General features: G+C 44.3%; 4 protein-coding genes across 4 annotated transcripts; 3 read left to right on the top strand and 1 right to left on the bottom strand.

The window, feature by feature from the left end:
- The first annotated feature begins 987 nt into the window (after positions 1 to 987).
- LOC120321717 lies at positions 988 to 6,477 on the top strand. Its single transcript, XM_039375249.2, has 2 exons — positions 988 to 4,939; positions 5,656 to 6,477. Exons 1-2 carry the CDS (start codon positions 988 to 990, stop codon positions 5,730 to 5,732), a joined length of 4,029 nt encoding a protein of 1,342 aa, XP_039231183.1. The 3' UTR covers positions 5,733 to 6,477.
- A 127-nt stretch (positions 6,478 to 6,604) lies between these two features.
- LOC6537922 (alpha-tocopherol transfer protein-like) lies at positions 6,605 to 9,414 on the top strand. The gene is made up of 3 exons (XM_002098426.4): positions 6,605 to 8,499; positions 8,557 to 8,929; positions 9,038 to 9,414. Exons 1-3 carry the CDS (start codon positions 8,162 to 8,164, stop codon positions 9,290 to 9,292), a joined length of 966 nt encoding a protein of 321 aa, XP_002098462.2. The 5' UTR covers positions 6,605 to 8,161; the 3' UTR covers positions 9,293 to 9,414.
- A 115-nt stretch (positions 9,415 to 9,529) lies between these two features.
- Positions 9,530 to 11,040, top strand: LOC6537923 (alpha-tocopherol transfer protein-like). The gene is made up of 3 exons (XM_002098427.3): positions 9,530 to 9,896; positions 10,224 to 10,596; positions 10,659 to 11,040. Exons 1-3 carry the CDS (start codon positions 9,592 to 9,594, stop codon positions 10,917 to 10,919), a joined length of 939 nt encoding a protein of 312 aa, XP_002098463.1. The 5' UTR covers positions 9,530 to 9,591; the 3' UTR covers positions 10,920 to 11,040.
- Positions 10,937 to 17,054, bottom strand: LOC6537924 (myogenic-determination protein). The gene is made up of 5 exons (XM_002098428.3): positions 15,769 to 17,054; positions 14,721 to 14,843; positions 14,565 to 14,639; positions 11,330 to 11,408; positions 10,937 to 11,268 (listed from the first exon to the last, which is right to left on the bottom strand). The coding sequence occupies exons 1-5, from the start codon at positions 16,294 to 16,296 to the stop codon at positions 11,075 to 11,077; spliced, it is 999 nt and encodes a 332-aa protein (XP_002098464.1). The 5' UTR covers positions 16,297 to 17,054; the 3' UTR covers positions 10,937 to 11,074.
- Positions 17,055 to 17,140: the final 86 nt, after the last annotated feature.

Raw genomic sequence — 17,140 nt, forward strand, 5'->3', positions numbered from 1 at the left:
TTTTGTTTTTTGTGCATGGGGAACGACAAAGTACAAACGTTGTGCATGTTGTTCCATACACATAGAATATGGTATATAGAGACATATCTCGGATCAAGTTGAGTGACAACTGGCAGTCGAGCGGGAACTTATACGGCCAACCGAATATTATCTTTAGGCTAGCGCTGCGGTGTCTGGTCTATTTGTTCAATATGCTCTATAAATATGTTTGTCAATTGAGCGCCAAGCAAATGCATTTTCCCATTTTCCTCGCATTTTCCGCTCTCTCTCCCTCTCTCGCACTTGGCGCACAAAATGGGGCGTTTTATGTAAGTCTATAAATTAAAACATGAAACGCTTATAAACACATATGACTGTTGCAACGCACTTTCATTTTGTTTGGTTAATATATATGAAAAGATTATTAACCTTGTGTACGGATTATGAGCGGAGTCACCCGGTGCTTCAGCTGTCTTAACAGCGGATTAACATTTTATATATCGATGCTAATTGAACTGAACTGTATTCTTTCTTTCTCTCTTGTAATTTGCGGTCATAGCGATCAGACGTGATTTTTGTATATGAAGAAATAAATGAAGTTAAATAGTGTATATATGATTCTTATTTGCGAACCCCATTACAATGATGTCAAAGCAGTGAGGCATCACAACTATTCATTGGTGGCCCATGAGGGGAACCTTGCTCATAAGAATCATAATTAATAATTGCTAAAAGCTGTTTGGCAATTTTATCTTCGTGGTCGGCTTCATCCAGATAAATCACCGTGCCTACGTTTTCTATCGCGCTCGCTCTCATCACGACAGAGCAGTATACGCAAACATTCGCGCTCGCTCTCATCACGACAGAGCTAAGTCCCGTTGCCCTTCGATTCCGTTAGATTTGCCGGAATCTCTGCCAACTCAAAAAAACAAGACGTCAAAGAAGAACACCGATAACATACGAGCATTTGTGCATATTACATACAGTGGAGCAACGTCAGTATAAACAATGTCGAAATTTGATCAACTGGTGCGAGTTCAAACTGACCGCATTGAGTCTTTGAAGCGCTTGTTCAGTAATGTGAAAAAAGACTCGAGTGCGCGGAAAACGGAAATATATTTCGAAAAACGTTTGAATCAAATCGACGAGTTTAACAAAGAATTTCATCAGGCGCATCACACACTTATATGCATGGCAGACTACGAAGAAAGTGTGTATAAGCAACAAAATACAATCAGCCAATTCGAAGACCTGGGCATGGAAGTTTACTGTTTCGTGGCCGAAGAAAAGAAACGAATTTATCCAGGCACAGTGACGCACAACGAATCAGCTAACTCTACAATAACAACACATGTAGAGGAAGTACGGATACCACTGCCAAAATTACCAGTTCCGAAATTCTCTGGCAACTGCGCGGACTGGCCAAGTTTTCATGATGCATTTTTACGCTTAATTCACAATAATGAGCGTCTGGATAAGATTCAAAGGTTCCATTTTTTAAAGGAAGCATTACCAGTAGGCCTGGACAACGACATTCGCCAAATCGCTTTAACTGAAGCAAACTATGAAGTCGCTTGGACCACACTTCTACAACGATATAACAACCCACGAATTGTGTTCGCCAGCCACATGACCATGCTCTACAACTTACCGAATCTTTCGAAAGAAAAATCTGCTGACATACGGTCTATGGTTAGCACAGTCAACGTCTGCATTGCCGCTTGCAATACCGTCAAGGCGCCACTACAGGGAGGAGATTTTTGGTTGACTCATTATCTAACAACCAAACTACCCAAAGACACTCACACAGCTTGGGAGCATCATCTGGGCAGCAAGATTGACGTTCCTTCATACAAAGATCTGCAACAGTTCCTCAATGATCGACTTGTTACGTTAGACGCTATTGAAAGCCGTAACGCGTGCAGCGGCATGAAACAGTCAAATGAAACTTCAGACGGTACTAAACGCGTGCGTGTGCACAGCGCCCACACCAGGTCGGGTGCTTCCGCGTCCGCTTGCTATCATTGTGGCAACTTACACATACTTCGAAGATGTCCGCAATTTCTTTCAATGGATTGCTACCAACGGAAGGAAGTGGCCAGCAAGGCAAAATTGTGTCTCAATTGCCTGGGAAAATCGCACACACAAGCAAGCTGCCCCAGCAACAAGAATTGTCTTCATTGTGGTCAACGTCATCACACGATGTTACATTTTCCAGCAACACAGCCAACGCTGATACCCTCCTCGACATCATGCCAAAGTTCAGCAGCCAGTTCAGATGCCAAGCCGACTCTACAGTGCATGTCAACTACAACTTCATCTATGACTCATCGAAAGGTACTACTAGCAACAGCTCGGGTTGTACTCAGTAACACACAGACAGGATGCCAGGCCACGGTAAACGCGCTTCTTGACCAAGGATCGGAAGCAACTATCATTTCGGAGCATGCTGTACAGTCTCTCCAGCTCTCCCGAAGCACAACTCGCACTTCAATCACCGGAGTCGGTCAAGATTCAGGACGACGCTGCAAATTCATCGTAAGTTGTTCGGTGCAAACAGCAACTAACCCAAATTTCTCGTTAAAGGTCGACGATGCTTATGTTTTGAACACGTTGACATCACACATGCCAAGTCAAAGTTTTCCAGCAGGAAACTGGAGTCATATCCATGGTCTCATGCTCGCAGACCCCTATTATTATAGATCCAAGCGAATCGATATCATTTTTGGAGCCGACCTTATGGCACAACTCTTGTTACCTGGAACTAAGATTGGCTTGCCAAACGAACCCATAGCGCAGAATACTCAACTCGGATGGGTTCTGTTAGGCAATGTTGGCAACACGCATATTACACGCCACATTCGATGTAATCATGCCATAATAAACTCCGAAGAGCTGCTTAAGGTATTTTGCGAGGTAGAATCAGTTCCAGAACGCCCAAAGCTCTCCAAAGAAGATCAATGGTGCGAGTCTTTCTTTAAGCAGACCCATCAACGTCAACCAGACGGCAGTTATCAAGTCCGTTTGCCATTCAAGAGGAACTTTGACCCCAGTATGACGCTCGGAAAATCTCATCAGATCGCCCTGAACAGATATCTTCAACTCGAAAGGCGCCTTCAAAGGGACCCAGACAAATGGATCAGATACTGCAAAGGAATTGAAGAATATTTTCAACTAGGTCAAATCACGTTGGCAGAGACGAGCGAAAACTCAACCATAACCACGGATTCCTACGGTCGGCATGTTGCATCATGCGTGCTACCACATCATGCAGTTTTCAAAGAAGAAAGCCTCACCACAAAACAACGTATCGTTTTTGACGCATCGGCCCGGACCTCAAATGGCAGATCGTTAAACGATGTACTATGTGTAGGTCCCACGCTGCAAAATGATCTGCCAGCCGTTCTCTTGAATTGGAGACAATATCAGTTTGTTTTCACTGCCGATATACAACGAATGTATCGCTGTATCAATGTCCACCCTGATGACACGCAGTACCAGAGGATTTTATGGCGGGCGGCGGATGGAGTCATCAAACAGCATTGCTTAACTACCGTCACGTTTGGAACAGCGTCTGCACCTTATACAGCTATAAGAGTCATCCATCAAATAGCTGAAGACACACAGACAAAATATCCTATGGCATCCAACGTTCTCAAAAATGAGATATATGTCGACGACATTCTCTCAGGCGATCATTCACAAGAGGCAGCAATACGGAAAAGTTTGCAAACTATGCTAGCTTTAAAATCCTCTGGCATGGAGCTACGAAAATGGGCTAGTAATGACCAGGATCTGATGGCAACGATACCTCTCGAGCATCGATGCAAGCAGACATCCCTCAGTTGGGACAATGCGGACACCATCAAAACACTGGGTATGTACTGGTTGCCCAAGCAAGATTGCTTCACTTATAAATTACTAGCAAATACTCCAGCCGGTATAACAAAACGAGAAATCCTATCGACCATAGCACGTTTATTTGATCCTCTTGGATTAATCGCTCCAGTTGTAATTTCAGCAAAGATTATATTGAAAGAAATCACACTAGCGAAGCAATATCGCGAGGACGGATCGAGTACATCACTGGATTGGGATGAGCCAGTTCCCAACACCATTGCCGTCAAATGGCAACAATTTCGACAGCAACTAATGAAGGTTAAGACGATCAAAATACCACGCAGCGTCAAATTTACGCCACTATTTAGTAGTGAGATACAACTGCACACCTTTTGCGATGGATCCTCCAGTGCTTACGCAGCAGCAGTGTATGCACGCACCCAACAGTCTGATGGGACTTTCTATACAACGCTCATCGTCGCAAAATCAAAAATTTCGCCAACCAAGCCGTTAACAATACCGCGCACTGAGCTATGCGGTGCAGTATTAGCTACCAAACTCACCAAATGGGTGCTGGAGAATAACCGATGGACCAATGCACATATATCTACCTTTTACTGGACCGATGCTACCATTGTTCTGCACTGGATTAAAGGAGACATTACTAGGTGGAAAACGTTTGTAGCCAACCGAGTGTCTTACATTCTCGACCACACCTCAGCGGCTCAGTGGCACCACATAGACACATCGGAAAACCCAGCAGATTGCGCAACCAGAGGCTTACCACCGAGCCAAATACCTGATATTTGGTGGCATGGCCCATCCTGGCTATGCAAACCACACAATATTTGGCCAAACACGCAATCACAATTGCTCAATCCAGAAGAACGGGATCTGGAGGCCAAATCCATAAAAATTAGAGCCTTCACTACCTTGTCAGACACAAAGGATTCTATTATTGACCGATTCTCGTCGTATACAAAACTGCTACGTGTCACGGCATACATGTTACGATTCTGCCACAATGCTCATGCTCGAGCACAACGAAGTCACGGATCACTCTCTCCTGACGAGCTGGATGAGGCCCTGTGCTGCATAGCTCGCCTTGCACAATCCGATACATTTCACGCCGACATCCAAGCGCTTAAAAGGAACAAGCCGTTACCACCCCGTAGCACACTTTCAAATCTTACACCGTTTCTTGACAACAATATCTTGAGGATTCGTGGCCGTCTCAAGCATTCAAATCTCTCTTTTTCTCGAAAACATCCAATTATATTACCTCATTGTCACCTATTTACAGATTTGGTAATTCAACACTCTCATCAGCTCACTCTACATGGCGGCGCTCAATTAACACTGGCTCACATACGCTACAAATTCTGGATTCCCAGAGGCAGACAAGCAGTCAGGCGAATCATCCGGAAATGCGTCACATGTTTTAAGGTAGCTCCAGTCGTAGCGAAGCAATTGATGGGTGACTTGCCATTACATCGAGTCAACCCCCCAACTCGTCCGTTCATTACAACAGGAGTTGACTACACTGGTGCGATTGAACTTCAAGCCGCGCGTGTACGAGGATCAACCACCTACAAAGGCTATGTAGCCATTTTTATATGCTTAGCAACCAAGGCGGTCCACTTGGAAGCCGTCACTGGACTTTCAACAGAGCACTTCCTGCAAGCATTTACGCGATTCACCGGACGTCGAGGACAAGTTCAACATATGTATAGTGATAACGGCACAAATTTTGTTGGCGCGAGTACATCGCTTAACCAGCCCATCACTTGCAAGGCAGCCCTAAACGAATCGACATGTCAACATGGGACAAGGTGGCATTTCACACCTCCATATTCTCCCAATTTTGGTGGCATCTGGGAGGCAAACGTGAAAGCAATGAAGCATCATCTTAAACGGATCGTCGGCAGCCACAAGCAGACGTATGAGGAGCTTACTACAGTTTTGATCAGGATTGAAGCATGTTTGAACTCACGTCCACTTTGCCCGCTAACCGCCGACCCTGACGATTTAGAAGTACTAACTCCAGCACATTTCTTAATTGGTGACGCACTACTGGCACCGCCACAAGGTCGGCCGAATAATAAGCCTTTGCGTGAACTATTTCTCGCACAACAACACATGACGCGACAATTCTGGTCTCAATGGTCTCGTGATTGGTTATCACACTTGCAAACTCGGCCAAAGTGGTGCCAAATCAAAGATAATCTTAGCATCAACGACTTAGTCATTATAAAGGATGATAATCTACCACCAGCTAAATGGACTATAGGCCGAGTCGTCGAACTGCACCCTGGATCGGACTCGCTAGTCAGAGTGGTTACATTAAAGACGAAATCTGGCATTCAAAAGAGGTCAATCACAAAGCTTTGTCCACTTCCGATTTCAACATAATTATGATCAACACACGGATCAAGAATCACAAGGAGCCTTCATGCTGGACGACGCATTGGCGGGCGGCATGTACGGATTATGAGCGGAGTCACCCGGTGCTTCAGCTGTCTTAACAGCGGATTAACATTTTATATATCGATGCTAATTGAACTGAACTGTATTCTTTCTTTCTCTCTTGTAATTTGCGGTCATAGCGATCAGACGTGATTTTTGTATATGAAGAAATAAATGAAGTTAAATAGTGTATATATGATTCTTATTTGCGAACCCCATTACAATGATGTCAAAGCAGTGAGGCATCACAACTATTCAACCTTGCATTTTAATAACTATTTTGCTATATTTGCAAATTATATTCCATGTATAACATTTATTGTAAGCCACATAGAATGCTTAAAATAAACACTTTGTGATTAAGAATAGTAAATCGCCTCTTCATGGTCGATAAACAAATAAATAAAAATTCATATATGAATGTACGTATTTAAGGACAGCTCTTGAGTTCAAAGGTCCTTCTGCAGACTGATTGAGCCGTCAGTAAGGCGATCTCTTGGTTATTAATACCCTACCCTTTTGTGTCAAAACTCTCAGCGATTTCTCGAGGCATCCATCACTTGCGTCAAGTGCAGCATATGCGTTCCAAGGGTTTGGTCGCATATTTAAAGTGCTTACAACAAAATACACTTATCAGCAATGAGTCTGTCAATTACATGCCTTTCCCCCGCCCCCCATACACTCAACCTCACCCTTTTTTTACCCCAGAAAAGTAGTGGCTACATTGGGCAATGTGTCGAGTGGCATGATGCAGTGCAGCGAGCTGTTAATGAGGCTCATTATTAATATGGCAACGATATGTTTGCGTCATGAGCAATGAGCTGGCTGCAAAGGGAATTTACACGCGCTGCCCTGTCATCAGCAAGATCAAAGCACAGCCTCCACTGGAAGTCTACTCACTCCAAAGGCTCTCGAGTCCCGAGTCCCGAGTCCCAGTCCCAAGTCCCATGGCCATAATGTGTTATGAGTTATTGGCGGAGTGGGAAGATGATCCGCTTCCTGGGACACCAAATCGCCACATCCACGATATACACAGATCTACAGATCTACACAGATAGCCAGATCTTGAGTTCTCCGGCTTGTCAGCAGCTGACAGCGCCATGTCACAGCAATTTGCCCGGCCGTAGGTGTTCCATGTCAACTCCAACAGCACATCGCCACCTACCCGGGATATCGGGATGTCTGGATGTTGGGATGTCGGTGTGTAATGCCCTCTGACAGGCACTCAAATTGAATGCTCAAATTGAATGCTCACAGCACGGAAGACCGGCGAACTGGATACCATTTAGCGTTAGATTTATTTCGGGCATTAAACGCAGATCGCATTTCAAAAGTGAGTACTCGTACACTGCCCAAAACGGGAACAAACTGAAGTATTTAGAGGCTGAAGTGGGAAGTAACATGCTATAATAAGATTTATTTAGATTTTTATAAACAGAACATAGTGTATCTTTGAAATATTAGATTACATATTGAATGGTTCTAAGTTATTAAATTACTTATGCTTTTAAAGCATTCTTTGTTCTGCTTTCTTTTCCTGATAACATGATTTATTCCCAGTGCATCTGCATCCATTTCCCAAATGTGCACGAGAAGGGCACTTAAGAGATCTCTGCAGACAGACGCCGGATGTGCGCTATTTTTCCCATCCACAAAATACACGTCACTCTCTCTCTCCTAAACATACGTACTATATATCCCAATCCCAATCCCAATCAGTTTTCGAGTTGGAAAAAAGTGCAAGTTACAAATGCGTGTAGATAAGCATAGTACCATGCAGCGTTCGTATATTCCCAATCCGATTCGCCGCCGCGATAAGATTAGATTAGGAGCCACCCACCACCAGATGGGGGAGCAATGGATATAGGCAAATTAGATGGGCCAAATGGGCGATCAAACAGCGCATAGCCGTCATACCAAAATGCGACGTCCGCTCTCGCCGACATTGGCCAAGTTGGCCGAGCAGGAGGTGAACGAGACGCCCGACAGGATTCAGCAGGACATCATCATCCTGCGCGTGTGGATACGCCAGCAGCCGCATCTGCGTGCTCGCACGGATGTGGACTTCCTCATCGCGTTCCTCAGGCGATGTCGTTACAGCTTGGAGGAGACCAAGCGGCGAATCGATCGCTACTTCACCCACTACAACCTTTTTCCGGAGATCATGAATAACCGCTGTGTGACACAAAGACTGCTGGACATCAATCGCATGGGGTGAGCTAATGTCATGGGAGTTTGTCATGTAACCCAAGTCACTGGTTTTCCATTCAGAATTTGCCTCTATCCGGATATGCCGAAGGGCGATAGTCGCACTGCCATGTTCATAGCCCGTTTTGGCCACTTTGATCCCAATCTGTACATGCTGCGCGAGATCTATCACTTCTCCTCGATGGCCATGGAGGTGATTGCGCTGGAGAATGACTATGCCTCGCTGGCGGGCATCTGCGAGATCATCGATCTCGAGGGCGTCAACTCGGATAAGATGCGCCGTTTTGATAGGGTTCTATTTCGCAAATGGTGGAACTGGCTCTACAATTGCAGTCCCCTGAAAGTGAAGGAGATGTACATCATAAACATGCCCAAGGATATTCAGGGCACCGTCATGTTTCTGTACAACGTCCTGAGCATGCAAGTCAACTATCCGGTGGGTACTAGCAACTCCATCAGCAAGTCATTTGAGATTCTTTCTTTTATAAAGTACCCATTAAGTGTTCAGTACCAGTCCAAGCTAGATATGTTTATGTGATTGCAGATACGCGTTCTGAAGAACAGCGAGGAGCTGATCGAGCACATTGGCAAGGAGTCGCTGCCGGAGGAGTATGGCGGCACCAATGGTCACATGGGTGAATGTGTGGCCTACATGGAGGACCTGTTGAACAGCTATCGTGGTTACTTCGAGCAGGACTGCAACTACGGCACCATTGAGGAGCTGCGACACGGCGAAATAGCCACATATGAGGCGGAATTTGGAGCCAGTGGCTCCTTCCGTCGCCTCAACTGGGATTGATGATACTGGCCGCGGAAGCAGGAAACCTAGCAACCGCCCTCAATCGCGTTTATCCATACCAAACATTCCACACGCTGCTGTAGTCGATCAATTAAAGATAGCACCCACTTATCACCAATCTATGCACTCGTGTATCTATATCTAACTGACTGCCGCCGACGGGTTTCGGGTCGCCGTTCCAGCTAGTTTACAAGGTGTTGCCCCGATTAGATAGCGCCAATACCACCACGAACCACAAGGGCAGTGCGCCAGTGCGTTAGTGGTTTTGGCATTCAGTTACCATTGAGCCGAGCGCCAGAATGGCGACCACCACACTGAGAACTCTCGACCCCAAGCTGGCCGCTCTGGCCAAGAGCGAGTGCAACGAGGAGCAGGGCCAGCGATTGGAGATTATAGCCAGCATTCAGACATGGATCACCAAGTCGCCGCACCTCAAGGCACCCACGGATGAGCGGCTCATCCTGGCCTTTCTGCGGCGTTGCCGTTTCAGCCAGGAGGAGACCAAACGGCGATTCGACAACTACTACTCCCTGCGCAGCGTGTTCCCGGAGGTTCTGGGATCACGACAGGTGGACGAGGCGCTGCTCACCCAGCTGCAAAGAGGGTTAGTTAAATGTTTTCCTATTTAAAAAGTAGTCGTAAGTGGTTCGAATTGGAATACCCTTTTCTGGGCTACACATTCCACAGACCATTTAAATATACCCTTCTAATCAGTGGTGTCAAACGTAACAAATGGCATGAAGCTTTATCAACAATAATTTATTCACTATCTGTGAACATTAACCACTGAAAATTATTTGCGTGCTACGGAAAGTTGCTACTTCAAAATACTGCGTTCGATATTACTTAATCGTTAAATGGTCGTCACTTGCAAGCACTATTTTAACAAAAAACAAAGATACATGAGCTCATTTGTTTTTCCAATTAACAGAATCCATGTGATTCCCTTGCGACCTGTGAGTTCCGAGGGCCCCAGGGTTATCATTTCGCAGTTTCGAAACATCGATCCGAAGAAGTCGAATCCCCGCGAGGCTTTCAAACTGGTCTTCATCATGCTGGAACTACTGGCACTGGAGTGCGACAATGCCTCGATTGCCGGCCTCGTTTGGGTTGTGGATGCCAGAGATGTGACCATGGAGCAGATGGTGCAATACGATCCCTTCCTGCTGAAGAAGGCATTCGCGCTGGTGGACCAATGCATACCACTCCGCTTCGTGGAGATTCACATGATCAATATGCGCAAGGAGGGCCAAACCATTTTCAATTTTGTGACCAAGTTCTTACCCTCCAAGCTGCCCTTCAAGGTGAGTGAAAGTGTTTGAATCGCTTTAAGACTTTGTATTAAGGTCCCTGCTGTTCATTCCAGTTTGTGGTGCACAAAAAGTCGGAGGATCTGTACCAGCATCTGCCCAGAGATGCGATGACCATCGAGTATGGCGGCACCAACGGCTACCATGCGGAGGCAGTCGATCATTGGCGCCAGAAGCTGCTGGACAGCAAGGATTACCTGGCCAGGGATGCCCAGTACGGCACCAATGAGAAGCTGCGCGTCGGTTTGGCCAGTGCCTGGGCCAATGGAGAGCTGGACGGGATGAGCGGCTCCTTTCGCAAACTGGAGCTGGATTAAGTGACAAGACTCTCTAGTCGTTTTTAATTACCATTACCATTTAATTAAGTGCTAATGCTATACATAATAATTTAAGGCCTACTCCGGGTCACTGGGTATCTCGTGTATCCTCTTAAAAATAGCTTTACAATTGCCTAAGGTCTTGATACTTAATGCTAAGTGCTGCATTTCCGTTTGAAGTTCACGTGCAGCGCAGTGGGTGCACTTGCTCCGGATGTGGGCGGCGACTGGGAATCTGCAGCGGAGGGCGTGGCCTTGTGTTGAATGGGACTCGTGGTGCTCTTATTGATGCTCTGAACAATCAGATTTAGACAGTCCAAACTGGAGCCATTGGCATTGCCATCAAAGTCTAAACAAATATATTTTATAGAAATATTTAAAAAATTTAATTACTTTTTTTTTTGTTTTACCTGTAAACTGACCATATTTCTCCATGTGTTTGTTGTAGAAACTGAGTTTATCTTCTAGATAAGCGCCAGCATAAGAGCTCTGCAAAAAGAGACAAGCATAAATAAAATTAAAAATGGAAACATCTTTTAGTTGGCCTCAAGCGAAATTGGGAAAACAATAAATTACAGAAAAGTGTCGTCGGCGAAATGACAACGTCAAATTTGCTCCGCTCCTGTCAACTTGGCCAACAAGTGCCATACAGAATGCCGTCTAATGACGAGATTAAGCCAAAATTTATGCCAGTAAAGAGATTCCACAGGCCAATTAAAATGCATTGAACCACCGCACTGCCACACGTCCACTGCCCCATTGTCTGCCCCACCAGCAGCAGCACCACCATTGTGGGGCATTGTGTGGTGCAGCACACTTAGGGGCAATTAAATTAATTTTCGCATACGCAGACGACAAGGCATCCGGAGATTCGGTCGGGATTTCATTAGAAAAACTACGCGCTATAACGCCGATGCTAAGCAAAAATATAATTGCCACTTCTGGGTGGGTTCCTTGCCCCCCCCAACCCAAGTCCGCATCTGTTGCATCCAAAGTGCCGTCACTTCGTCTGCAAGGATCGCCAAATACAGGGCATCCCATACCCGTATACCCGTATACCCGTGTGTTTATATTTAGCAACAAAGACGGACAACAAACTACGGAGTAGGAGAACAACAGAGCAGAAGTGAACTAAACTGAACGGGAGCAGATGAACTCACACTGCACTTTTATAAAGCGATTTATCATTTTCCAAGCGTTTACTGACAGCCTGCGCTCGATGTGCCACAGTCAGCAGAAATGCACTGTGAAAAATTACACAGAACTAGCACACGTAGGTTACCAGCAACGAAGGCTTTGCAATGACAAGATAATACTAAATATTGAACACAAATTCTCAATTTAAGAAGCATTTTGAAAAAAAGTATTTTTAGAGAAGATCAACTTTTTTTCTGTGCACATGTTTGCATGTCTGTATGGCATTTCGGTGTGTTTTATTTTTTTGAGCATATATCATGCGTTGTATCTGAATGAAATGCCACTTATCACTTGGGCATTCCGATTCTCGGATTGCGTAAAGATTTTAAGCCGCTTTTTGGCGCGTTCCCCTCAGAAGTTCTCCACCGATCTGTGAGCATGTAACGGATATGCGGCATTATGCGATTTGTTAGCCACAAGCTGCCGCATGAGTTTTGTGGCATGAAATATGCTTTTAATATACTATGGTAAACACATTTTGAAAATATTGTATGCGTTCTGCGGTCACTCGTAAAAGCTGATAATCCATTTGGGTGATATCATCAAAATAAACGGTGATGGTGCAAACATTTTGATAGCAATAAGATTCAAATGATGCCATAATAATCTGATGATTAATATAAAAATGTTTGCGTCATCTCAGAAAGTAATGCTTTCTCCAAAAAATTGTTCAAAATACTTTTTACTTTTCAACAAAATTGTTACTTATCAGTAATATAAGCCATCATTATAAGCTGCTTTCAATTCGTAGAAAATATTTACCTATCTAATAGTGAAGCAATAAAGCAATTTGAAAATAACATGAGTGGTCAGTAGCATATCTACAGCTGATAATAGTCGTTAATTGAATGGTAGGAGGGAATCCGATCAAACCTGACTCACTGGCAGCAAACATTTATCAATAAATAGTTTGCACCCAAGTTACCCAAATCTCTCCGTGAGTCACTTGCACCCAAAACCTATATCTATGCACTTCAGTGATTATGGCTATCGGTATTACGTAGAAACTGATAGACGGACTGGCACTTCGCCGTGTATATCGCAAGTACTAAACACTTTTTATTGGCGGCGATAAGGAAAATTATGGGAACACTCTGCGTGCACATTTGGGTAGCGTTGTTGGTAGCAGTTCAAAAGGAAATCTTCTGCTTAAATCGCCGGGATTTATAAATACACAGGCTCCAAATGAATGGATATGGATGAGATGGATGGATTGCCAGGGTCTGAGATGCATTTGAATGTCTGCACGTTTGGCGCAATGCCAGTTTTTAATCAAACTATGGCCGCACATTAATATCTGCCAATGGGGGAGGGATGGGGATGAGGATGGGGGCGCAGTCAACATACAAATACGCAAAGTTTTATGGTAAATTAACAAATTTGTACATTAAAAATGTGAAAAACTTAAGCAAACTGCATGGAAATTACTCAACGCAGGCCAACCCGAAAGGCAAATAAAAAAAATGAACGAAAAAGAAAAAAACACAAAATAAAAAGAGGGCGTTGAAGATGATGGCAAAAATGTTTGCATAATTGTTGACAATTTGTTGCCCTGTCATTTGGGAGTACGTATGCATGTACAACCCGCTCCCGTTGCCCCACTTTTCTGATGGGGCCCACCTCCCCTTCCCCACCATCTAGACCATATCTTGCAACACCTTTCGTAGAAGAACACCCCGAGATCTTGTCATGTTTTTCCTGTGCAATTTGTCAACTGCCACATTGGTTTTTGTTCCACGTCGCAGGGAAAACTATTATGAAACAGAAAAGCGATCGTCGCTATCCACCAAACATGGGGTTGAATATTCCGATTCCTGCTCCTCCAATGAATTTGTTGTAATTAATTTACAACACGATTTCCATTCGGGCTTATAAAAAGAAAATTTATTTATTGCCTTTCACTAAACGCAGACAACGACGACCCTTTTTTCCCTGCCACCGTAAATTCTCCGGCTATTTGTCCTCTATTTTTTTTTTTTGTTTTATGCTTTTGTCATTGGAGTTTGGAGCTGTTTGCTGCTCCCCCCAAGAACTGGGCGAAACTTTCCCGATCATAACTCATAATATTCCCGGTGTTCTGTGATTCACAGAAGAGGATATTATTAAATAGCACGTCAGCGAGCGCATAAATTCCGGTCAGCAAATGCAACAGATATCAGATCGGATGGGATTTGTAAGGTTGGGTTGGGATGGGTTGGGTTGGGACTGACTCTTTCGGGGATCCAAATACGTGTACGTATGTATATTCTATTTTCATGTTCGCCATTGCGACGGAGCAGACCCTGAGATTTTGATGAATGTGCGCGTCGCCAAAGAAAAATGTACGAAAGCGCTGCTCATGCATGAGAATTTTACGAGAAAATAATTGCGGAACGGAACGGAACGATATACCAACCCGATATACTACTACTGGGCTTAATATTAATTGGCGTTCAGCGGAAAACTTACCAGATAATCGGACTGGCAGCTTTTGCCGCTCAAACTGGGCGCCAGGTTGTCGCCATCGCGTGTGGGATTGGATTCCTAAGATTTCAAATAAAATAATAACAAATAATTTAGCCATTTAGCAATGTTACTCTATTTCGCGATAGATATGATCATTACCTGTAGCAGATCCTCCAGGCTCTCGATATACTCGATGGCATTGCGCAATATCTCGACCTTCGGCAGGCGCTGGTTGGGATTGGATGATGTGCGTCGCTTGAGGATCTCAAAGGCCTCGTTAACCTAGAATGTGAACAGAATAATAATAATAATCAATTAATGGCCATCGTTGAAATCATGGAAATCCATTAGGCGAGCCATAAAGATACACACCAACACCAACAGGCAGGCGTGTTCCCCTTCAAGTGGCTCTTTAATAAAACATATTTTAAATTAAATAGAGCATTAAATTTTCAACAATTAAACCGTTCGCCCGTCGTCTGTCTCTTTATGACAGCCCATTTTCCCCACCCTTTTCACTAATGTCTCTATGTGGAGCTATAAATACGTGTGGTTCATCCAAAACTTTTACGACCGTCGAACTCATAAATACCGCTATTTAACTCTTGGTCTTGGCAAATGTTTATGTTTTACGCATGCTGGGTGGTTTCCCTTTCTGCGTTTTATGTCAATGGATCCTCCCTGGTGGCGATGTGTTAATTTGTGGGCTGCTCGCCAACCTAATGACATTACTACAAAGTTGCAGTCCTCAAGCGCTGGGGAATTGCAAATCGTGCTGTGATCTATTTTTAAGATCTACTGAGGATTAACAAGCTTGCTGTTGAAAAACATTATGGAAAAGGATACACACTTACTGATGAAAAATGAATATATGATCAATGTTCTTAGAGGTATCTTTATGTGCAAGCACCCATATTACAATTTGCAATTTTATGTTCCTCAATCACTTACTCGTACATAAAGTATTTAAAAAAGCATTGCATTTCTACTTATTTTCTTATACACAAATAAAATGTGTTTTTTAAAAGATATTTTTAAATTATTCATATGAAATAAAAATATTCCCTACATCCTTTGATTTGATATAAGAATCTTACTTAAACTGGTTTGTAGCACCCGTATTAGAGTAGTACTACTCCTTTGGTTACTATAGAGATACCTCAGATTGATATATCTGAAGTATTGGATAATGGATTCAGATCCTTACCTTCCGCAGTCGCCGGCGCTCCCTCATCGTGGCCGCTTTCCGACGGTCGACGGTGACGCTCTTCTTTTTGCACGCCTTGCACGCCCACGTGAGACACGGCCTGGAGGATTGGGCGGAGGAGCAGACGAGCGGTGCCAGGACGTGCTCCTCGGAGCTGAGACTGCTGTTCTCGTCATCGTAGTCGGTGGTGTAGATGGGCGACGGTGTCATATTCATGCCCAATGGCTTGTCCAGCTCCGCCGCATGATGATTCGCGTGACTGTAGTTGCAGGATGAACCCGATCCGTTGGCTGAGATGGAAGTGGCTCCACCAGCTCCCGCAGTCGCATCCCCGACGGCATTGAAGCGGCTGAAGAAATGCTGCAGGGTCTGGTGTGGATTCTGGCCGGGCTGGGATATCTGATTCTGCTGGCCATAGGCACTGAATCCGTATCCAGAATGTGGTGGCTGACCATAGACATTGTTGTACTCCTGCTTGATGGAGTGAGCCGCTGGCATTTCACTACTGCCACTATTGTACTTGGTCATTGTTGGGTCACTTCACTTTGATTTTATTATGTTTTACACAAGAATTGAATTGCAGATTTAACTTGGTTGTAAATATTTCGATTTTTCAGTTGTTTTCCGTCATTTGTTTATTACAATTTTTGAACGTTGTTGAAGATCTTTTTAAGGAACATCTACTAGCACTAACTGCACTTTGTTTGTATATTTTAAAAATTCTTAAAAATTAAGTTAAAGTACGATTACACTAGCAGCTTCATTTAAGGGATTTTATGATAACTGACACCACACTCCAAAGTTTGACTGTTTTTTAATGGAGCCTTGTTTAAAATTTCGTCTTGCGTATTTTTCACACACGAAGCATTGCTCTTTGTTGATGATTTTTGAAGAACCTACGAATTTTTCAAAAAATATTTATACCGATTGGCGAGCCGTACGCGATATTGAGTACCGCCTTCCGTGGCAATCGCAACACATTTGGTGACAATATCCAAGAAGATAATGTCGTGGGCCCCCAGATGTGCTCGCGATCCTCTCGGAGTGCGGATGCTGCTGCGTTTTGAGTGGCTGAGTGGCAAAGTGGCTAAGTGGCCGAGGGGCTCTCGAGTGGTTCCTATTTTTAGAGGCGCCACGCCATTAGACGACATTGGCGGTTCTCTAAGGCAGAAGGACGCTGCCGCAGACCACGCCCCCTACTTTTGATTTTGGTGAGTTTTCTAAAGCGATTTTCCGCTCAATATGTGAAGAAGAGTGTTTGTGAAAGGCTTAGTTCGCATGGGGCGGGGAGGAAAATCAAATAAATTCTATTTTACCTGGCCAGCGATTAGTGGAGGGGGACATAAATTAGCTTTCGTCGAGACTGAACAAT

Source organism: Drosophila yakuba, chromosome 3R, assembly GCF_016746365.2.
Source record: "Drosophila yakuba strain Tai18E2 chromosome 3R, Prin_Dyak_Tai18E2_2.1, whole genome shotgun sequence".
Taxonomy (NCBI): Eukaryota; Metazoa; Arthropoda; class Insecta; order Diptera; family Drosophilidae; genus Drosophila; species Drosophila yakuba.